The sequence below is a fragment of the Apus apus genome, chromosome 1 (assembly GCF_020740795.1).
Source record: "Apus apus isolate bApuApu2 chromosome 1, bApuApu2.pri.cur, whole genome shotgun sequence".
Lineage (NCBI taxonomy): Eukaryota > Metazoa > Chordata > Aves > Apodiformes > Apodidae > Apus > Apus apus.
Genome location: NC_067282.1, coordinates 61,759,755 through 61,783,096, shown reverse-complemented (window position 1 = coordinate 61,783,096; position 23,342 = coordinate 61,759,755). Strand labels below are relative to the sequence as shown.

The following is a 23,342-nucleotide window of genomic DNA, read 5'->3' as shown; positions in this document are numbered from 1 at the left end:
TCAACGTTAGCATCTCCTAATGCAGTTTCATCTTGCTGGCTATAAAGCCTGCCCCAGTGCAAAAGAAACCTCTGTGATTTTCATGTACCTATGAGAAAAGAGCCATAGCCGTTTTTGTGTAACAGGATTTGTGTGGGCTGTTGGTAAGGGCACACTGCTGATAAATAAAGGTTCAGTTGTAAATATTCTCTAGTGACATGGGAATTTATCCACCTATTGAAGTTTACAACTGAGGTACAGTGGAAACATGTTCTTTAGCTCCACTGTGTATGCAGCCCACAGTGCATTTATCAAACACCTTGTCAGTTCAGGGAAGGCACAGTTCAGGTAATACAGTATTTATGAAACTGTTAATGCCACCTCAGAAAGTTCTCATAGAGTATTTTTTTGAAAGCTGCCTTATGAAAACACTGGACAAGGAGAAAGCAGAGAATATATTTTCAGTTTTATATTGTGGACCTCTGCTCTGTGATTATCTGCAGTGAAACAGACACAACAGAAAGAGGTGCTTCCTAGGCACTACAACTATTTATCATTAAACACACAGTAAAAGCACTGTAAACAAATCAAATGCTACCTTTTGAAGAAGCAATAGGGTTCAAATAGGAAATTTGGATCCTCCCCTTCATCAGAACTAAGAATTAAGGCTGCCTTATTATCATTCACCTATTTCAGTTTACAAGCTTTCCTGCCACCATCACTGTTTAGACAGGCAGGGTCTTAGTGTGAGCACATTTTCATCCTGTTCCCATATCATTTGGTCTTCATGGTCATTTGTCTTCTCCTGCCTTTCCCATACATTGTGGAAACCCTGGCAGTGGCCATGCTTGCTGTCCTCTAAAACCATCCATTCCACCCTTCAAACCTTGCAACAATCTGACACCCTCAGAGACTCCTCAGCAATTCAGTAAATACAGATTTTCCTATGGAAGAATGATCCCAACATGGTCCTTGAACAAACTTCTGTCACCTGAGAGGGATAAATTAAAAAAATTTACTTAATTTTTACAATTTTATGGTTTGGTTTTTTTGGGTCCTGTAGCCCGTGAGCTGAAGCTGCCAAAGTGGCTTGTGTTGTTTCAGCCTCTTGTTTTCTTGATTCTTGGTGACTGAAATGATGGGAGAAGCTTTTGCACAACCCGTAAGTTAATCCTAGCATGAGGGGAGGGAGGAAGAGAGGAGTAACGTTTCCTGGTGTGCATTTATTTATGTTAAAAAATAAAAATAACAAGTCTTTCTCTGCTGGTAGCAATCCTGGCAAGATTTGCCGGAGTGGGGCTCCCTCTGTTGAGCTCTGGGAGCTTCACCAGATGATAAATATATCTGCCCATTCCATTTTTGGGGCAGCTTTATCTCCAGGCTCTTCCTTACCCCTCTCACCTCCCTGCCATCTACCTGAGAGAGGAAAAGATTGCAATGCAAAAAGTCCCAGCAAATCAGGGTCTAGGAGTGGGACATCTGAGCTGTTACCTGCCTGGTGTCTGCTGGGAGGAAACCCAGCTCTGAGGAGTTGTAATAGAACTGGACCATAAAATCCTTTCTCGCATGGAGATAGGAGAGGGTTTCTGCTAAGGAAATGCTGGAGTCACAAGGCAAAGAGCCAAGAAAAAAGATGTGGAAAGGGTGGAAAGCAAACCAAAGATTCCCAGCTGGGTGGCAGAGTTACAAAGGCAAAAAAGCAAGTGTAAGCTGCCCCGTGCTTTGTCAGCTTCCACCAGGAAAGATCAAATGAAACAGTTACAGCAGAGATTCACACTGTGGGCTTCTATACAATACTTTTTAGTATTTTCAAAAAAAAATATTATTTTTCCTTGCGGTGACCTACAGCATAAAAAATTGTGTAAAATTCCAGGGTTGTAAAAGCTGCCGCTGTTGTGGAGGTAAAGAAGTCTGAGAAAACATAAGGATCTCAAAACTGCTCAGTGAACTGACTTTTAACTCATTTATTTTACTGAAAAACAAGCAAGAACTGGGTTCTGGCCAGTGGCTGGAAAAACCGGGTTGTGGTCCTGACCAAAGCAGTGTTGTGTGGGGAGTAATCAGTGAGAGATTTCACCTTTATTTAAAGGTTTTAAGACATGCTTTGAGTGGAGAACACAAGGCAGCCTTAAATATATAACTGCCATGGTGCCTTGAGTATAAGGATTTGTTTTGTGTTTCTCTGTAGCCTCACGGGAGCTCCTATTTGCTTTACAGCATGTCTCTATTTGTGGCTCTGGCAGGCTAAATGTAGCCAACTTTGCCCTCTTTCCTCCTCGAACTCCTCAAGTAGCACAATGCAGTGAGATTGCCCATTCCAGTTGTAGCAGATGGCTTTTTTCTGTTGTTTGTTTTCTTCTGTGTTAACCCACCGCCAGCTCCTGAAGCCTTCGCTCGGGACGTGCTCGGTGGGGAGGCAGTCAGTCGAGGCATATTTTGTCTGGTGGTTTCTTGTGAAGCCACATTGCATACTTGGGTTGAAAGTCCCCTCAGCTATTGGTTGGGACTTTTTGGAGATCTGCTCCTTCTCAGAAATGTCTGTGTGAAGCAGCTGGTCCGTTCACCAGGACCCCTGCACAGCATTGTAAGGATAAAGTTTGGCCCTTAGGATACAGTGACTGTTTTCTGCTTGAAAGGTGAAGGACAGACAGATTCTCAGAGCGTATCTGGACTTAGTAAAGGCCACGGCCAGTACATGAAAGATCACTAAATATTTTCCTTGGTAGAGGCTGCCAGCCATTCAGCTTTGTTTCAGAGCAGAATACTTGTAAGATAAAGCTCTATATTGTGTAGGAATTTTCTATACATCCATGCCGCTTCATCAAGATTAACTGGATTAAAGCAGTTTAACTGAAACCAGAATTTGACCTATGGTGCCAGCGGTGTGTTGACAGTACAGCTTATTAAAGAGCAGAGAGTCTGGAAGCTTTCGGGTTTTGCAGAACATGAGGGACTTTGTGCTGACACGGTTAAACAGCTGGCTGGTGTTACCCACTGATTCTCTGGGCAGCAATAGCTGTGAACTCACTGCTAGAAATCCAACCTGGCCCTGGAAACCACATGTTGTTTAATAGTAGTGCTTGTAGTTTGAGAATACTTCACTTTAAACAATGTGTTACTAGGAAAAAGACATCTTTGAATGTGTAAATATTGATAGATACTGAGTGATGGGCTGAAGCGGCGTGAGATGTGCAGAAGATGTGAAGCTGCGATTTTGACATCAGATGAGCTCAGCCTGGGATGGTCTTGCATTCAGGTTTTTTAATTTCCTAAAAGAAACGGTGTTGGACTGTAAAACTGAGCTCTTGTTTGGATAGTGTGGAGAATCCCAAACATATCTATGTGGCAGGCTGTGTAGTGGAAAGTCTGCTGATTCTTTTTCAGTTGTGCTGCAGGCATCATTTGCATTTGCCAAGGGAAAGTTTGAAATATTCTTTAGTCTTGGTGTGTACAACGATGGACCTTATAAGGTAAAATGCAAGTTGGGCCTCTTTGCCATATAAACTACAAAATAACCTAGGGAGATGCTGTTATCTTCAAAGAGTAGTTTGTGCCCTGTTCACACATTGCTGAAGATTAACAGCATCCTTTACTGTTCTGGGGTAGTGATTGTTGTTCCCCATTCTTTGGGGAGCAACTCTGACACACTAGGAGGATACTGTACCTGCTAACCTTCCCTTCATTTTGTCTCCCTGTGCTGAAGGATTCCCAGGGTATCTTCTTGCTAATTGCAAAAGTGCCTTCTGGCAATGGCAGATAGGCTCCTAAGCTGTTTGGAGACTTCTTCTCCATGTATAAAGGCCACCTCTCGGGAACACATAGAAGTTTTCCCAAGACCTCCTAGATTCTCAAAACAGTTCTGAGAACCATTTTGCCTCCTACTCCAGGTAGGAGCTGTGTACATCTCAAATGCACATTGTCTGCACATGTTCTCAGCTGTCACAAGGACTGCAGCCCTCTGCAGCACCATCAGCCACTATGTCCAAGTCCTTAGTTAAATAAAACAGTAGAGCTTTAGTTAAGAAGTTTTATTTTTATTGTAATTAATTACTACTTATATGGCACTATAAATAACCATGACACTTTCCAGGGTATATAAAGGATTAGATCAGTTTTCGTTCTCCATGGTGGTTTTATTGTCAGCTTAACTACTTTTATTCTCAAGATTGATTCCAAAAAGGTTGTATATGCAAACTGTGATTTTTCAGGCTTTAACTGGTGGTTCACATGGAGCTGCTAGTAGCACTTGCTGTTTTTTATCTTTGCTACTTCGTGCAAAATTGGAATTTTTTTTTTCATTTTCCTTTTATTAACTTTCTATGAAAGCAAATGCTGCAGTGTCACCATTGTGATCTGTAAGATCAGGTGAGCCAGGGGCAATAGTGCTTCTGAATGTCTGTATGTAAGATAAACCATCTTACATGGAAGGCAAATCACTTTTTAATTTATTTATTTTTTGCTGTGAGATATAATAGTGATTTATGATCTGTCACCCTGAAAGTTCTTCTTGAGGACAGAAGTCGCTAAAAGCTCTGCAGGTCACAGATCTTATACATTCGTTATAACTGCACTGGCTCAAGTTTGCCCCAGCCCCTTGTTTCTTCAGCTCATTGCATGTACAAGTGCTCTTTCTTGCTTCCTAGGGCTGGCTAAGAAGAGACAGGTTTCAAGTAAGTGAAATGTGTTGCTCTTGAAAGATCTTCTTATCCTATGAGGACAGGCTGAGGGAGTTGGGGTTGTTCTGCCTGGAGAAGGGAAGGCTCCAGGCAGACCTTATATTGATCTTCCAGTACCCGAAGGGGCCTACAGGAAAGCTGGGGAGAGACTTCTTACAAGGGTATGTAGCAGTAGGACCAGGGGAAACATTCAAACTGAAAAAGGGTATTATTTAGATTAGATATTAGAAGATATTAGAAGGAAATTCTTTCCTGTGAGGGTGGTGAGACACTGGCACAGGTTGCTCAGGGAAGCTGTGGCTGCCCCCTCCCTGGAGGTGTTCAGGTCAGTTTTGATGGGGCTTTGAGCAACTTGGTCTAGTGGGAGGTGTACCTGCCCATGCGGGGAGGTTGGAACTATATGATCTTTGAGGTTCCTCCCCACCCAAACCATTCTGTGATTCTGTGATGTTAAACCAAGAGCAACTGTAGCTGCTAAGACAGCGAGGGGCATTTCACAGCCCCTGCTGCCCTTCACACCATTGCCCTTACCAAGCCTGGCAGACACAGCTGTCATTGCCACTCTGAATGGGTTGCTTGTTGTGCTTACCACTGACTACTCTGAATGCCTGTCTTCCTTCCAGTTCTCCATCCCAAAGGGATCCGAGCAGGCATTTCACACTCAGGATTTAAGTCCCTCTCCACTGATTTGAATGGGTGTTTTCAATGCCAAGATTCAGGTGCCAGTAACAGGGAACATCCCTTCTTCAGCAGTTCTGCTGGTAGATGCTCCACCATGCAACCCCTGTCCTCTCCAGCACAGCTGCTGTGATTTCTGCAAAGTTGTTACGGATGGCAGGAAACCATATGCTGAAGTGTCACCCAGCCTGCTCATGGGGAGCTTCCTGCTAGTTGGAAGAATTACATGCAGTCCCATGCGTTGCTACCGAATCTTTGCTTGCATAGACTGGGAGATTCAGAGTAATGAAGTCATGTGATGCTTCAGAGTAATGAAGCAAAAAATTAACAATATGAGTTTTAATTATTGTTTATGCTCTATAATAAGTTTGTGTTTAATTATTGTTTACCACTGAGATGGGCATGTTTTTCATTACTTTTTTTCTTTCTGTGTCTTTTCTTCTTTATCAACTTTTGATTTGCTCTGAATGTGTACACTTGATAGTACTTCATGAAGGAGAGACGTGTGTGTTTGTTCAGAGGAAGCATCTCTTCAGATATATATTTGGAGGGTGGGGGATATGGAAATGTTGGAGAAAGTTGGAGGACTGCAACAAGCATCATGCCAGTGTGTTTTGCTAAAATTACTAAAGTGCACTCTAAAAAAATAAATAACTTACTGTGCCTAGTAGTGCTCCTTTCAGGTGGTTCCAGCAGCGTGTTCTGAGGCTGTTAGGCTTCATCCATTCCTGCTTCACCTCTAGGTCTTGACTATGAACAAGACCTATGAAGCAGAAGGAAGGAGGAGTTAAATACTCCTCCACCTTTTGCATTTCCACTGTTCTTTCATCCCTCCATCCCCTTGAAACAGGGGTCAGGTGAGGGTGCTGCTCCATGGGGCAAGCAACATCACACCTGCCTCTCATGGGGACTCCCCATGTGCAGGAGAGGCCCTTGCAGCAGAGAGGCTGAGGTTCTCCTTCTTGCCACAGCTTGAGCTGCACAAAGCAGGAGCTTAGGCAAGGGAAATTACCCTTCAGTGTTAATGTGGCTTTCACATGGCAGAAAAACAAATCTGCTCTGCTATTGCAGAGAGTTGTAGCTGGAGTCTCAAGAGGTTTCTTGGGTTTCAGGAATCTGAACACAAACTTGATTTGAGAGAAGGGCCAGATCATAGCATTTCTGTCTGGGTTTAGTAGCTGGAGGCCTCGTCCCTGCCTATTTTATTTTTGATTTCTTATATAATGTAATGTATTGACGTCAAGGAATGGTCTTGGACTTTCCTCCTGTGTGTTTGCGAGCCAGCAAATCTGGCCAGGCTCTCTGATGATTTTCCACATGGGGCTTTGATGCTGTCTTTGCTCTACACCCTCCTGAGTTGTGCACAGACACAGAAACTGAGGGCATACTCATCTATGACATCCAGACCCTGTTTGCTCTCTCAAGAAAAAATGGTCATATGGAGAAGCTTTTATTTTCCCTTCCCAAATAATATGAAGTAAGAAAAGCATGTTTTGTAGGCACCCACACTGTACTTTAGGCAAGCATTGGACCTTTTTCTAAGTAGTGATTTTCTTCATCAGTATCACACACAGAAGCTGCCAGGCTTTGACCCATGCTGGAGCTTGCATTGTTTTCAAGCATATTGAGAAAATGTCTCTTTTCCATAACTTTTGAAAATTTAAGACCTACTTTACCTGTGCAGCTCACACTTTACAAAACTCTGTTCTGGGAGAATTTAGTGGAAACAAGCATGTTTGGATTTTTTCCTCTCCTTTTGTTCTTCAGGATACATTATGAAAAATTCTCCAGCATTGCCACTTAATTGCTTCATGGCTGTTGTTTGTCAATTTGCCAGCAGGTTTCTGCTTAACTGCTGCCATTTGACATTGCTGAAACACAAATGCGGAATGATTGAGTTGCCAACATATCATTAAGTCTTCTGTGATGGGGGGGGTTTCAGCATATTAACGCTTCGGGCTTTACATCAGTATTGATTGCTGAAATAGAAAAGAAACCTTTGGCAGTATTCAGCATCATGCCAACGTGCATTTACTGGCAGGAAAAAAAAGCCAGCAGCTGTCCTTCCTTCCTTCCTTCCTTCCTTCCTTCCTTCCTTCCTTCCTTCCTTCCTTCCTTCCTTCCTTCCTTCCTTCCTTCCTTCCTTCCTTCCTTCCTTCCTTCCTTCCTTCCTTCCTTCCTTCCTTCCTTCCTTCCTTCCTTCCTTCCTTCCTTCCTTCCTTCCTTCCTTCCTTCCCTTTATTTCTGTACACACCCACACAGAGTTTTGAAATGTAATACAAATCACAGCCAAATTCCAGTTAACCTAACTGGTGCTTAGTGACATGGTTTAGTGGTGGAGTTGGCAGTCCTAGGTTAACAGTTGGACTTAATGATCTTAAAAGTCTTTTCCAACCAAAATAATTCTATGATTTTATGTGTAAGTGCTCCTGCAGTTGCTGGAGGAACCGCTTTATGTGCTTATCTCCGCCCTCTACCAAAACCATTGCTTGCCTTTGCTTTTTAATCTGATACCTTAGATGGCACTGCAGCTTGATCAGAAGATTTTGTAAGAAGGACCACCTGGGCATGTTGAAGATGATGATGTTTGACTGAAATGCCATTGCATGGAAGAAAGAGCTGCGAGGAAATAGGATGCATGGCAGAGATTTTGAACAGAAAATGGGAAGGGCATCCTCTCCAGCAGGGCTTGAGGGGTTTGACCATGAGTCAGAGGTCGGGCCTGGCCAATGCCTTTCTTTTTTAATTGTGAGAGGCAAGTGAAGAAAAAGAAGGTGATTAGGCCAGAACTGCACTGTGTAAATATTTGGCAAGGAGGGAAATAATCACAGGATCACAGGAAGACTTCTAAGAATCACCTGTTGATGGGGAGTGACAACTAACAAAGAGCAGCAGTGATATTTTTCTTCTATTTATTAAATATGCTTAATGTTCCCTCCTTTCAGGAGTAGTTAAGAGGAGCTTTCTGAATCTGATTTGCTTCTCACTTATGGATTATATGGAAGTAGGAACAATAATGGGAAACTTCCCAAAATCTGCTTCTTAAAGACCAGCATTCATTAATAACCTTTTTAGTCCACCTTTTGGCCAGAAAATATCAGCCAACACACTTCCAGAGTTTGGTTTGGGTTTTTTCTTTTTGTAATTGTGATACTGGATTTTTCTCTTTGATCGATTGGATCAGATACTTAGATCTTTAAAATGGGGAAAAGCAGCTTTACTGGAAGAGGGTTAGAGGACTCAATTATTTCTTTACCTCTGCATGAGCCACAGTCAATGCAAGCTTTACTTGCATTTACTTGCAGAAGCTTTACTGGGATGCTTAGATCAAAATGGGTACTATTAGCCTTATGGAAAGGCTGGGAAGTGTCTCAATTACATTTTTTTCATACAAGTGTGTCTTTTCCACTAAACAACATGTTCATTTTTTAAAATGTCTCTACATATTTTTTAGTTGAAAAGCTGTGGATTAGAATTAGAAAGGCTGTAGCCAATAGCTGAAACTTTTTTATTTTGGAAACATCCTCCCACTATCAGTTGTAGTTAAGTGTAGAACAGTGCCCACATGGCATGGTCAATAACTAAGCCCATGAAAGAGAACGGGGACACAAGCACCTGAACAGAAATTTTCCTGGAGTGCTACATTAGGGTCTCCAAATAAAACAATGCCAGATTTCAAATGAAAATTTTTGCCTTTCAATTTGTTTTTTTTGTTGATGATGTTTTTTTTCTTTGGTTTGGTTTTGTTTGGTTGTTTGTTTTGGTTTGCTTGTTGGGTTTGGTTTTGTTTTGTTTTTTTCTTAAAAGTTTGCATTTTCTTTGGGTGAAGGTATAAACAGGCACCTAAATTATCTTCTAGCCAGCTCAATTAATCAGTAATAAAAGCTCAGCATGTGTTGCCTAAGAATTTCATTGATGATGTGTGAGACTGAATAAAAAAAAACATGTTTATTTTTTGTTGCTCTGGGAGCTGTTGACTTTTGACACAGTAAAGTGAGGCTTGGGAAGAGAAAGGGGTTAAAAAGTAAAGAAAGTGATCTGACCTTGAATTGCTATAAAGATCCTGGGAATAGGAAAGCCATGTCTGGAGTAAGTGATACAGAGCGTGCTTGCTAGGTGTTTGCCTGGATCAGCAGTGGTTCATTGCACACCTGGCAGAAGTCTTACTTGGTGTTTGATAAATTCTCTTCTCCCAGCATGAGTTAAAGTAATGAATCTTTTATTTCTAAATAGCTACAAGGCTTCGTAGTCTTTCAGCATAATATATTTTTTTCTAGTCTCAAATAGGTAATGTGATCTATGCCTTACCTATGGAGTTTGATGATATCACATGCTTAATCTTTGAAATGCTGAGGAGAGGGGCAAAAGCTTTGCTATCAAGGGAAATAATCATCCTGGCAGAGAGAAAAATATCACTAGGATGCTGCCACTGATTTGGCAGAGACTATTTGATGCATGCTATGTTGACTGGCTGTGGATCTTTTTTTTTGCTGTTTTTACACTTTTTTTGTTATGTTTGAAGGTGCTTCCAAAATACTGGTCTTTAACTGGGTATCTTCATTCAGATACAGCAAAATCCAGGAGAACACAGAGGAAGAAACAGGAACCATAAATCAGTAATGAGAAAACCTAGAGCTAGGTACACATCTGAATGAAATTAAATCCCCATCCAGACAAGGCAGACACTGTTCTGTAGATCTGTGCTAGTGTGACTGCCTCCTTCACTGCGTGGTGTAGGCAAGATGATGTGTTGCACATGCTTCCCAAGGTCCACACAGCTACTTAAGCACTTTCTAATAAAATGAGTAAGTTAATGCCTGTGTGTGAAGGTGCACTCAAGAAACTTACTTTTTGAACAGCATGATACCTGCCTGCTGCAGCGACCGTCTGGTGCCAGAAGCAGCCAGAGGAGGCTGTGCTGGCAGGCAGGGCAGACAGTGAGGCTGGTTCTTCTCCTCCTCCTGCCCAGAAATGCAGGTGTAAGACCATCAGACCTGCCCTCCCAGAGCAGGTCCATTTAATGCACCCATTGAGATTCAGAAATGCCTCTGCTTGTTACTTTAACAAATATTGTTTCAAGTCAGCCCAGCACCTCATTTTCTGGCTGAGGTGGGGAGATGGAGTGTTGCTACTGGGCCACTCCACCTTCTCCCTGCAGAAAGCATCCTGTGCTATTCTTACACACAGGATTGTCATCCAGAAGTTCAGGCGTAAGAAACCCATGAGGGAATCACAGAATCACAGAATGTCTCTGGCTGGAAGAGACGTCCAAGATCATCCAGTCCAGCCCTAGACCTAACAGCACAAGCTCACCACTAAACCATGTCCCTAAGCACCAGGTCCACGTGCCATTTAAATGCATCCAGAGATGCTGACTCCACCACTGCCCTGGGCAATCTATTCCAATGCCTGACAACCCTTTCAGTGAAGAAATGCTTCCTAATATCTAACCTAAACCTCCCCTGGCACAACTTGCATCCATTCCCTCTGGTCCTATCACACGTCACCAGGATGTTTTATTAAATATACCTTTACTTTTTCATTGTCCCTGTAGGACACCCGTTGACAACCAGTGTGCAGAGCAGAGAATACATTATGCGTAGGCATATAAATATGCAACAGAAACCCATGCTATTTTTATGAATACATCTCTGAAAAAAAGGCTCTTATGAAAGGCTGACTTTGCAGGACCCCTTTAACATTCCCTGTGGTATAGAGAATCACAGAAAATCATAGAATTGTTCTGTCTGGAAAAGCCCTTTAAGATCATAGAATCATAGAAACTTTTTGATTGGAAAAGACCTTTAAGACCATCAAGTCCAACCATTAACCCGGCACAGCCAAATCCACCACTAAACCATGGCACTCAGTACCACATCTACAGGGATGGAGACTCCGCCACATCTCTGGGCAACTTGTTCCAGCAGCTCAAGGTAAATAAAATATAAAATGGCATAGGATAATACAGCAATACACCTTTTCTCCCCCAGTATGGGATAAAGAGCTATTATAGGCACACAACAGCAGGTAGCTGTGTCGAGCACAGTGACCCCAGCACTTCAGGGTTCAGCAAGAAGGGGAAAAGTATCCAGGGAGTGCAAGGGCTGCGTAAACCAATACTTCCTCCAAAAAATTGTCCATGCAGTTACAGCCTGGATGAGGCAATCTTGAACCAGGCCAAAGTGAGCTCTGTGAAGACTTCTTGACAGTCGAGAAGTTTCCATCAAATAGGTTTCTCTTTTCTATCACACTAAACTATTAACTTTTTAGGATCTTTTGTTCTTGTGCTGTGATTTTTTTTTAAAGTTTCTTTCTTTCTTTCTTTCTTTCTTTTAATGAAAGTGAAAGCCTCAGAGTTGTTTTTAGTTCTAAAAGAAAGATCTGAGGCATTCTGCCTATTCCGCTTTTCCACAAGGACATTAATTCATAAGCAACAAAGAATATTATAACTGTTTACAGTAGCCCTCAGTGAACAGCATGCGACTTGGGGATTTTGAGAGAAGTAAGAGTATTTGATTACAGAATCAAAAGCTAAACTAAAAGCTTCAAACTCAAAAATATTTGGAGTTTCTCAAACAAATGCAATGAAAAATTTTCAACTTGCCAACTTTTAGAAGCATATGAATCTTCAAGCTTGTTTTGTTTTGTTTATCTTCTGAGCCTCAGAAACCAAAGCAACCCTGAAGGTCAAAGTAGCTAATATTTTACCTTTAGATGTGTCAAGTTTTACATGTTTAAACACATAGTCCTTCTTACGTACGATATTTGGCAAAAAAAAAGAAAGGTGGTAGTTGATGGTAAAAGAGGTACCGTGGGTTTCATCTGAGCTTCAAGAGAACTTCAGTGCCTCCTCTGATGTAACAGACTTACCTTCTTGGTCTTACCTTCGCAGGCATCCTAATTTTCCTGTCAGGTTCAGGGTATAGCATTATGTAGCAGTCAGCTGCAATCATTGGGATAGTTTGATCATGGATGACCAGTCTGTTTCTAGCTAAAAGTGACTTTAGGAAACTGGTGTTGGCTGGAGTTTGCTTAAAGGTGTTGTGTATTTTGTTTCCCCAGACCATTTCTCAGCTTCCCTACGGCAAAGCCCTCTACGCATATGAAGGAAAAGAGCCTGGTGACCTCAAGTTTAACAAGGGGGACATCATCATACTGCGGCGAAAGGTGGATGAGAACTGGTACCACGGGGAGCTCAATGGGAACCATGGCTTCTTCCCTGCCAGCTACATCCAGTGTATCAAGCCCCTCCCGCAAGCTCCACCTCAGGGCAAAGCACTTTATGACTTTGAAATAAAGGATAAAGACCAAGATAAGGACTGCCTGACCTTCACCAAGGTAGATTAACAGGGCTGGGTTTTTTTAATTAAAAACAAACAAACGAACAAAACTCTAGAAAGCTGCCTCTGTAGAGACTGATGGGGTGTGTGGGTTGCTGGCAGCCAAGCCTGGAGCACAGTGGTGCTGGGATTGATGGGACATCTGCCTGGCTTCTCCAGGCAGCCAGCAAAATCTTGCACTGTGTTTCTGTCAACTGGCTTCTTGTCTGAGAAAATTAAAGTTCTTGAGCTCAGGTAGCCTAGTGGGAACAGTCTGACAGGGCTGAATTTCCTTTATTAAGTTGTGTTTCTGCTCATGTAACATGCTGAAGGACATTGATTTCTCATTTGTAAATCCTCCTTCCTGAGAAGGAAGAATCTCCAATGTCCCACACACCAGCCATGCTTCAGGTCTGGGTGGCCTTAAAGCCTCCCCTCAGGGGAAGCCCCATGTTAGCATCATCGGGAAATTGCTCTGGTTTTGTTTGAAGGAAGAGGCAGTGAGGTAGCTCATGTCATGTACAGCAAGGTTGATATAAAGCCAGTGAAACTCCAGAACTACAACCGGCTACATGCTATCTGAGAATATAATCTATCTAAAAAGTATACATTTCATCTGCATCAAAATGTTCTGCAAGAACGACTCAATTTCAGAAAAAAAAATAATCTAGCAGAAATGTGTCTTTTACTGTTCCTGATTGGATCAGATGTTTTAATGTTCTAAAATGCCATTCGGCTTAGAAATGTATATTGCATTCAACCATATATCAGTTAGCAGTTGAAATACACTATCATCATATATCATAGTACTTCCTATTTTAAGAACATAAAGACATTAAAAAGCAGACATTTAAAAAAGGTCTTTGTTTTCTTAGCACCAAAACATTTTATTAAATCTGTTTGGAATGAGCAAAAATAGAGATATTGCAATTTCTTTTGTATTTTAAATGTCACATTTTCCCTTTCTCCCCCACCTCCCCACCTGCTTTCTGCCTCTCCCACCCCTCCCTAGCAATTTATGTTGACCTTAGGTGGGCTTCATGGATATCATGAAACACACAGTAAAATAAAGCATATCCCCTAATGTTAATTTACGGCACCAAATGCCATGGAGAACCTGTTCATTGTCATTTTCTGTTTTAATTCAGCTGTCTGTGGTTGTTATCATATCACATAAAGTAATAACAGTTACGCTGGAAATGAATATGAAATGGATGATAAAAATATCCTTCACCAGGATTTTACTGACCTCCTCTTCTGAGGCTACTTATTATAGCTGAATGAATTATTTGCAGCATACAATTTCCACGCCGAATGCAACATCTTTTTTCACTCATGCCCTGTTTCTCAGCAGAACTCAATTTCCTGGAATGCATACTTTCTCATATTTATTTAACAAAAGATTTTTAAGCACTTTTGCTCTGTAGCAAGCAAACTGTTTACTTGCAAACGCTGCGAACCCTGTGACTACCCAGCCTCCCTGGAGCTGTGAGTCTCTGCAAGAAAGTGGCCTGCTTAGCGAGAAGAAACTTCTATGCTCTAACAGAAAGTGACCCAGAAGTTACCAATGAGATCCCATCAGTAAATATCTGTTTGCTGGCACCTTGCTTTTCTTGCTGCTTGCCCAGAGGTAAAACTGACTTCTCTGAGAAGCAATCTTCCTTGTCTGCTTACTCATTGCTTGCTTGAGCAAAGAAACGTAGTAAGTACGGCAGGCAGTTGTGGTCTTTTTTGTTAGAGCATGTTCTTTCCTAGACTCGTTTGTAAATTTGGTGCCATATATTAGTATACCTCCCTTATAATAACTGCCTATTGATAGCTCTCATTTTTCGGCTTTTCAGTTTCATTCTCATATGAATTTCTTTTTGCTTCACAGCTCTATTCTCAATCCCTCAATTTTCCTCTTTTTTTGATCCCTTGTGTTACTGTCTGCATCCTTTTATCCCTGATGACTGTTTTTTCCCTGAGGAGATTTGGTTTCTCTTCTTCTTTTCTTCCTTAGCCCCTTCCACTACACACACTGTCACACTGTAATTGTTTTTATGTCTTGCCTGTTGCTCTCCCTGACAGTGAATAATATATTTTTTATCTTGGGGCTTCACCGTCATGTTTTCATCAGTTTTCTCAAAGCTAATTTTAGCTGTCACCTGTGCTGATGAAGGTTCCTGTTTGGCCCAGATTTTAGATCATCTGCTGATTCAGTCAGTTCCTCTGCACAGAGTCATGAGCATGGTATTGCTGCGGATGTGGTTTGTCACTTGAAGCAATATTCATCATTTGAATGTCTTGGTTTGCATCTGAAGGTGCTGGACCTGATCTCAGTTTCATTTATTCTGTTCGTTCTTTGCTCAGGTAGAGGATTTGCATCAGCATATTGTTTATATAAACTAGTAGTGTAGCCTATCTGTTTCTCATTTAGCACTACCAGATATTTGTAATTGGATTTGATTTATATAATAAAAAAGAGTTTTCCTCTGAAGAGGAACTACAAGAAGAGAAATAAGCATAGGAATCTTCTGTATAATTTTGTTTTGTTTCTTTTGTGCAGGTCTTTGGGATTTCCCATCTCCCTTGTTAGGATGAAAGCAGAGTATCTGTCAGTGCAGTAGAAGAAAACAAAAGAAGGATATTTGGGCTTTCCTCTTACTAGGTTTTTGGTGTGTTGTTTTTTTTCAAAATTAAAATGTCCTGTTTTTCCAGATACGGATTGCAAGGAAATTAAGTCTGCTTTACACAGATCTTAATGAGCAGTGCTGTAGAGGGCTTCTGCCATTTACACAACACTCTCCAGATAAAAAGCCCAAGCTAAATACATTTAATATTTTTTTCTGTGTAAGTATAAAACTGGGAGGGACAGAGAAACCTCTGTCTTGTGCATTCAGTGCAACAAAGCTCAAACCTGTCATTTTCTTATACCATGTGGACTGCTCTGCATAACTCCTCCCCCCAAAGTAGGCATATGTATAGGTATAGGGTCCCCCACTGTCCCTTCCTCTACAGCGGCCTCAAGAAGACAAAACATCCCAGATCTTCTACTTAACATATTTTTTCTTAGTATTTAGCAGTGATCAGCTAAATCAGTTGGGTAGCAGTTATTGGCTCTCTGTATTGACAAGCTCCAGCCTTGATTCAGCTTTCCATCAGTTTAACTCCAGTAGCTTCAGAAGTGTTACTTCTCATGTTTACCAGTGTGGTTGCAATCAGCGTATGGCCTACAGAGCGTCATTGTATGCCCTTGGAATATACTCATTTAACTCAACTTTCTAATGTCTTTTTATGTGGTACCAGTATGAGCCTGGGCTCCTGCTGTTTCTGTTTTAAAAAATAAGCCTTGGGCTACACTCTCTCTGGTACGAGCCATGCGCAAGAGGACTCTGTTGTCAGCTATAGCAGTGCAACTCCGGAGTAACTGCATTATTGTCTGTTTGTGGAGTTACTCCAGGCTTAGACTGAATCCAAATTCAGCCCACAGTTATCTTGGTGTTGGACTACCCTTTGCATACATGACTTTATGTGGCCTGTTGAAGGCTCAGTGGTGGATGAGTCTCAAACCTGCCAAGGTAGCATCAACTGTCCCTTGCTTTATTGTTCATCGCATTTTTAATCACATCAGCTGTTTCCTTCTTTTCCCAACACTTTTGTTCCCAGCCCACAGCGGTGTTTAACAAATGTTGCGCCGATCTTGGACCCGTCACATCCAATTCCTGTTCCTGGCTGAAGAGTGGCATCCCAGCCCCTGAACACTCCGTTCCAGCCGTGTTTGCTGTTCTCAGAGGGACTGTCCCAGCGGTAGCTGGTGATTGGGATTCTTGTGCCAGCTGGCAAGCGTGGGCGGCGGGTACTGGGAGCACCGCGCGCTGCCATCCTGCCATGGCTGAGGTCTGCCCAGTGCTCTGGATGGAGTTGTTATCACTGCAGAACTGCAGGCACATCTGCTTTGTATTGCCTCCCTTAATGGCTGTTAATGACTAGAGTAAAATTCAGGCTGTGAATCACGACTGTTATTGGACACAATTTTGTGCTGTTTTCTCAGCAAAAGGGTTGATCTCTTCGTCAATCAGATTGCTTTTTAAGTGATTTATCTTTGACTTCCTCTCTGATAATGGTTATAAACTGGAACTGCAGGTCCCACATGTCTGCCACAAGGCTGCCCAGTCGTGATGAATAGAGAGACTTGAGCAAGTAGGAGAGAGCAAATAATTAGAGACTTGAGCAACAGGCATCAAAAGAGCACAAGGTGTCTTTGTCAAACTACAGTGAATACCATTGCCTCTTGAAATCAGATTTGAAGCTTGGATTCCTTTGTGCTGCCTGGAAATCAATTTAGTGCATGAGAAATAGGGAAGTTCAGAAAGTTGAGGTGGTATGCTGAGAGATCTGTGGCTCTTTACTATTCATGATCCTTTTGGGAACCTTTCTAGGAATTTATAAGTAGCACAGCAATCCAACTAATTTAAGGTACTAAAATAGTTCACGTTGAAGCTTTCAGCAGCCTGGTGTATAGAATGAGGTCATGGGCTGCAAATTCAAAGAAACTTTCTATTAATAAAGAGTTTCAAAAGATGTTTTGGGATTTGCTGTAATTCCTGGAGATTTTCAATACTCTTCTGAAAAGGAATTCTGTAATGGAAAGCATTCTCAAGGATTTGCACTTAACTCTCCCACGTAGATACGCATGTTGAATGTCAGCATGTCTCAGTGTGTGCAGCTATCTGGTTTTCTCATCTATGACCACGTTCGTTCGGCAGCCAGACTCGGCAGAGCCAGACTAAGATGGGTGTATGCCAGTGCTTCTAGATTTCATAGGTGCTTAGAAAGGAAAGTTGGAAAGGATCTTCAAAGGTCACCCGTTCCCTGCCCCATCCTCAAGCAGGATCAACGCAGGGTAAACCTTTTCTGCAGGGGTGCCTGATCAGCCCGTGCCAGCAATGTAATTGCATGGTGCCTCTTAACTAAATCTAGTAAAGTGCTTCTGGGGTTTTACAGTTTTAAGGATTTTTCTCAATTTTTTATCTTATGGGTGTATGTGTATATACGTGCATTTGTGTACATACACTGATACATGCATATGCACATCTCTCCACATTTTGCACATAAGATTACATATGTATATATAAACATATTGTTAAAGTGTAGACCCATCACATTTTGGGTTTTTAAAAACTCTGTTAAGAAACTAGCTGAACAAATACAAAAAGCAGGAGGGCTGGAGGAAAGCTAATGTCACTCCAGTCTTCAAGAAGGGAAAGAAACAGGACCCAGGTAACTACAGACCTGTCAGCCTCACCACCATCCCTGGAAAGATGATGCAGCAGCTCATTCTGGAGGTCATCTCTAAGTGCATGGAAGAAAATAGTCTATAAATATGTGAAGGGTGGGTGTCAAGAATGGGCCAGTCTCTTTTCAGTGGTGCCCTGTGATAGAACAAGGAGAAATGGCACCAAGTTACAACACAGGAAGTTCCACCTTAACATAAGGAAAAACTTCATTACTGTAAGGGTGACAGAGCACTGGAACAGGCTGCCCAGGGAGGCTGTGGAGTCTCCTTGTCTGGAGACTTTCAAGATCCATCCGGACGTGTTCCTGTGTGATCTTCCCTAGGTGTTCCTGCTGCAGCAGGGTGGTTGGACTTAATGAGGTCCCTTCCAGCCCCTATGATTTTGTGATTCAACACTCGTAGTGGGTTCTTGAAGCGATACAATCTTCAATTTTATTAATTTACCTCCTTTATCTAGATACTAAATGTGAAAGCTTTGCAGAGATGTATTACTGTCAGCTCTTTATACTGATCAAAATGGTCCGTGCAGACAGGGCTTTGGAAAGGAATGCTATCTGTTTCTTCAGGAAATTAAATGCACAAATTCTTTTTGCATCCTTCCAGCTGTAATAAATAGCTGAAGGACTCCGTCTGTGGCTGTTTCTCTGAGCTTTTCCCTAATGGATCATTCAGATGAATAATTCAAAGAAAACATTTAAACTCTTTCAAAGTGCATGTGCTCAAAATGCACATGTTCAAAAATGGCAAAGTACATCACATCACTGTTCTGGACAGTTTCTATCAACGTAAATCCATGGTCTGAACATCTTGGATCAGGAATTTGTGGGAATGATTTCTGTCTAAGTGGTAGCTGCAAAAAGCAGCTCCCCTGGCCTGAGCAGTTAACATGGATAGCTTGTTACATGGAGTGTGGTAGACTATATGTAGCTCCTATTTTCCTAGAGTGGTGAAAATAAAGTGAGAATGGCAGGGAACTCTGTCTCAGTTTTCTGGAGGAAGATGTTTTCTTTTTCATACATTTCTGCACAGGAATGGAGGAAGATTGGATGCCATGAGAGAACATACTCAGCAAACTTCACTTCGCTGCTTCTCTCAGATCACTCCTTTCCTCTGGCTCTAAAGAGATCTGAGCATGCAGGGATTGCCCTGCAGAGAGGGCTGTCTTCCACAGCCTTTGTAGCAAGCTGTGCTGGCTCCAGGCTGGGTTTAGTATGACAACCCCAGCAGAAGTCCATGGACAGGTTGAGCAGCTCAAACTGGGAAAACTCAGTGTTTGGTTGTAGTCCCCTGAGCTTTTGCAATGACTGGCATGTTTTAGGATTTTACTCTATCAAGAGAAACTTTCAGCAGTATGAATCTTATTTGTACTTTGCTTAATCTCTTGTTTTATAATCACAAAACACTTACTCATCAGCTGAAATTTTTACAAGATCCCCTAGATTAAATATAATATTAAAATGCCATTGGTTTTTGAAAACAAACTTGTGTCTAAACTAAAGCTGATCCTACAGTTGAATACAACTTGTTTTTTATTACATTATCCTTGGCTTTTTACCTGCTTTGCACTTTTACCTCAAAAACTGACTTTCAGTGCATCAGCAGTGTAGGCCGGTTGCTGAGCACCTCATGCTATATCTTATGCTTCTTTCTGGAGGTGTTTCCAGGAGTACCTGTGCTCCACTGGTGCTTCCTTTTGATTTATCTTCTGGAGCATCCAAGCATCACAATGGGCTGTCAGATACACAGGGGCAGCTTCTTACTAGAGAGTTTTATCCTTTGGGTTAGAGGTGACCCCCCAGATCAAATGTCCTCCCTGTCCTTGCAATGAAGCCAGGAGTTACCTATTCCCAACCACTGTACCCAGGCCATTGAAGCTGATGACATAAAATGCACCCATCTGCAGGAGGCTTCAGTGCAGTTTGTATGGCATACTTGGGGCAGGATGCTGGGCCAGGGATGCTGCTGGCCCAGGATTCAGAGAACATTTTTACATGATTTACAGCCTCCTCTGTGTACTCTCTCCCTAAGTTGTCGTATGAGTAATTGAAAACTGGCATCTTTCTACTGAAAGAAATCTGATCATAAATTTTGTATATCTCTGATTTTAGGATGAAATTTTGACGGTCATCAGGAGGGTAGATGACAACTGGGCAGAAGGAATGTTGGGTGACAAGATTGGCATTTTCCCTATCCTCTATGTTGAGGTAAGTTCGTAAAAAGTGGTAGTGGGTGCTTCTCTTGATGTCTCATGGGGTTTTTGTCCCCACAAGAGCACAATAACCTTGAAAATTCTTAAATGAGAAGGACAAATTATACCAAAATAATTGTAAAGGAAATTTTTTGGTTGCTATCCCATAAGGCACCATCCCCTGTGAGGATACACTCAATGTAAGTTGAAGTGGCCAGCAAAATACATGTCCTGAGCTACTTTTGAATGCTTCCCATGTACAGTTTCTGGTGTATACTCCACAATATGTAGGGAAAATAGGGGAGGATGATTGCAGTCAGGGTATCTGGATGCACCTGAGTAGAGGTAGGTGTTGACAGCAGCTATGCTTTGAAAGCACAGACCTTTGGAGGGGTGCTGCAGATCTCCCATGGCCCAGCAGGAGTTCGCGCAGCTCCACCTGTGTGTCTAAGGTCTCTCATTCCCTGTGTGCTGGACCCATCCTTGTGCTGAGTGTTTTCCTGTGGTCATTTCATGTTAAATGCTGTGTCTTCACACCCTCTTAGCAGAACTGTTGTGCCACCTCTTTCCACTGCTGCTCACCAACCAGCTGGGTGTCACCTGGGAGGAGAGCTGCAGTGAGCAAGGTGGCCCATGGTGGCCCCACTTGAGATGCTCTGTTATCCAAGTGCCAGAAAATGCCTCTGCAGAGCTTTCCTCCTTTATGAGTGAACCAAGAGTGCAAAGAGCAGATGGACATCACACACATACGTGTTTTTTTGAGGTGCTGCCACTCTGCACCCAGTTCTATAGCAATATTTCCCTGATTCTGCTCCCAGGCGTAGGCTGGTGTTGCTCTCTGGGGTGAAGCGTCCCTTGTGCCCACAGAGGAGTGTGAGCAGCTCTGATGCCTGCCTCCAAAATTACTTCTTCAGATTCCTTAGTTAATGATTTCAGACAAAATAGAGATAATTAGTGCCTGACTACCTAATTATTAACTCCAACAATGACCAATTTGGAATAAACCATCATTAATATACATTGCATTCCCACAGTTGACAAGAACAATAATATTAAAACCAGGATGTGTAGGAGCCATTATTGGAAAACCAGCTGCCTCGCATAAGTTAATGACTAGTTTTCCTCTATGCTGAATGCGTAAGATTAAAAGAGAGAAGTGGGTTTCTCCCAGATTTCATGCTTTTCCCCATCTTTGTCTTGTCCCCAATGTTACTGTCCTGCGAAATGAGAATGACTGAATTGGGGACCACTGAGCAGCCAGCCACTGTTGCACCCCACCACCTTTCCCCAGCTCTAGTTTCACCTGCAGACTCTAAGTGCTACCACCGTGCAGCATCCTGACCCATCTCCCACCTCTAGGTGTCTGTTCTCCTTAATTACTGCTCTCTGGGTGAATTCTGGGTGAACAGCCCATTGGGAAGATGTGCAGTGTTGTCTCACTGAAGTTCTCCAGGCACTAGCATGCCCTGGGTGACCATGAAGGAGCAAGAGGTAGCCTTGCAGAGTCAGAACAGCAATGCTGGAAGTTTCTAAAGAGATGCAAACAGCCAGGCAGCAAGCAACAGAGAGAAGAACACAGGTAGGAATGTGTGTGTGCATGTACATCCATACAAAACCACACAGGTATATAAAATAAATACAACTATATGCACGTACGCATTTATTTGTATATATATGCACACACATATATTTTATCTGTATAAATTTGAAATCTGGAGACTTGTAAGGCTTGTATCAAATGACATAGTTGGGTTACATGGGCATAATACTTGTGCCATGGTTTCTGAAGCCAAAAGAAAATGATCCTCCAGACAGAAACATTAGCCACCCATTTCATCCACATCCTGGTGGATGGAGGCCTTGTTCTGAATATGAGATGAGCTTATGCAACTATTGGAGTTATACAATTATGTTGCTGTCTTCAGCTTCAGATGTTACTTTACATTAAAAATTAAGAGGAATCAGCACGCCAAATCCCAAAGAAGTTTTGAAAATCTGAATGCCAGTGTTTATAAAAAAAATCCATTAAACAAGTAGTGCTTGAGTCTAAAACCACCCCTTGAGTCTGTCCAAGTCCATTAAGTGGTTTTCAAAATCTTGGCAAAATGTGCAGAATAAGGAAAGCTTAACTCTACAGTAGCCTTCCACTTGTGTGAGCCAATCAGCCGAAGTGCGTGGGATTTTGTGTGGCATCTGAAGCTGGATGGAGTGAATTCCAGCCTGGATCCCATCACTCAGGGCAGGGTCTGATGTCCTCAGCTACTCCCACGGCCCAGACAAGAGCTCTTACGCTTGCTATGGCAGCCAGAGCTTTAGTAAACAAGTTGGTCACTTAAAAAATCTTAGAGCTGAGCATGTCAGAGCTGCAAACGGGATATAATCCTTTTTGTGGCTCCCCTTTGGTGCTGAACCCTCAGAGATGTTTGCAAGAAAAACTTTTGCAAGTGCTCTGTTACAAAGTGTTTGCAGGCATAATCTGCAACAGGGTGGGAAGGAGGGGTGTATTGCAGTGCTGCTCCTTTGGGGAGTTTTGGTGAGTAAATTCCTCACCAGGACCCCACTGGTTTCCCAGAACTTGGGATTGTTGACTGGCCCATGCAAAAGCCTGCAGCATCTCCCTAGGCTCCGTCATCTTTCCCCCTTGTGCTTACTGAATTTGTGAGTGGTCCTCTTCTGTAAAGGATTCTGTACCTGGGATGGCAACTTTTAGAGCCAGACTGGGGTGTCACAAAGCAGTGGCACAAAAAAACTAGCTGAAGGCATCAAAATATACCTGGTCCCTGCAGTGTTTTAGAAAGCGTATATCTCAGCATTGTGCGTGGTTGTCCGTATAGCCATAGAAGTGTAACCTGGCACGGATTTTATGCTTTATTCCCTAAAAGTGTTTAGCAAGAGTGCTTGCATGCCTGCTGTGTCTGACAGCTCTCTGCAAGGTGGCTTTTTCCTGCCTCTGTAGTGTCATGTCTGTCCCAACCTCAGAGAAGCTACGATCATATAAAGAATAAATATTTGCAGCTCACAATGCAGACTTGTGCAGAATGAGTCACACACAATACGCTCTGTTAGGGAGAGTTTGCACTATTTTTTTTTTTCTCGTTTTGTTGCTGTCCTTTGTCTCCAGTAGAAGTCATTTGGGCTGATAATTTATGTTTTAATTTGTCTACCAAAAAACACAACATAATCAAATTGATTCTCAAGGTGCCTTCTGTCCTGAAATAAACATC

At 42.3% G+C, this 23,342-nt stretch overlaps 2 protein-coding genes across 3 annotated transcripts in view; one reads left to right on the top strand and one right to left on the bottom strand.

Moving 5' to 3' along the window:
• SEPTIN10 (septin 10) overlaps positions 1-23,342 on the bottom strand; it is a 963,730-nt gene that overhangs the window by 796,905 nt on the left and 143,483 nt on the right. The window lies entirely within an intron of this gene.
• The window catches only part of SH3RF3 (SH3 domain containing ring finger 3), a 260,962-nt gene that overhangs the window by 155,221 nt on the left and 82,399 nt on the right, over positions 1-23,342 (top strand). The window contains exons 2-3 of the mRNA XM_051616689.1: positions 12,396-12,671; positions 20,039-20,134. Coding sequence (XP_051472649.1) covers positions 12,396-12,671; positions 20,039-20,134 — 372 coding nt within the window. The remainder of the gene's footprint in view (positions 1-12,395; positions 12,672-20,038; positions 20,135-23,342) is intronic.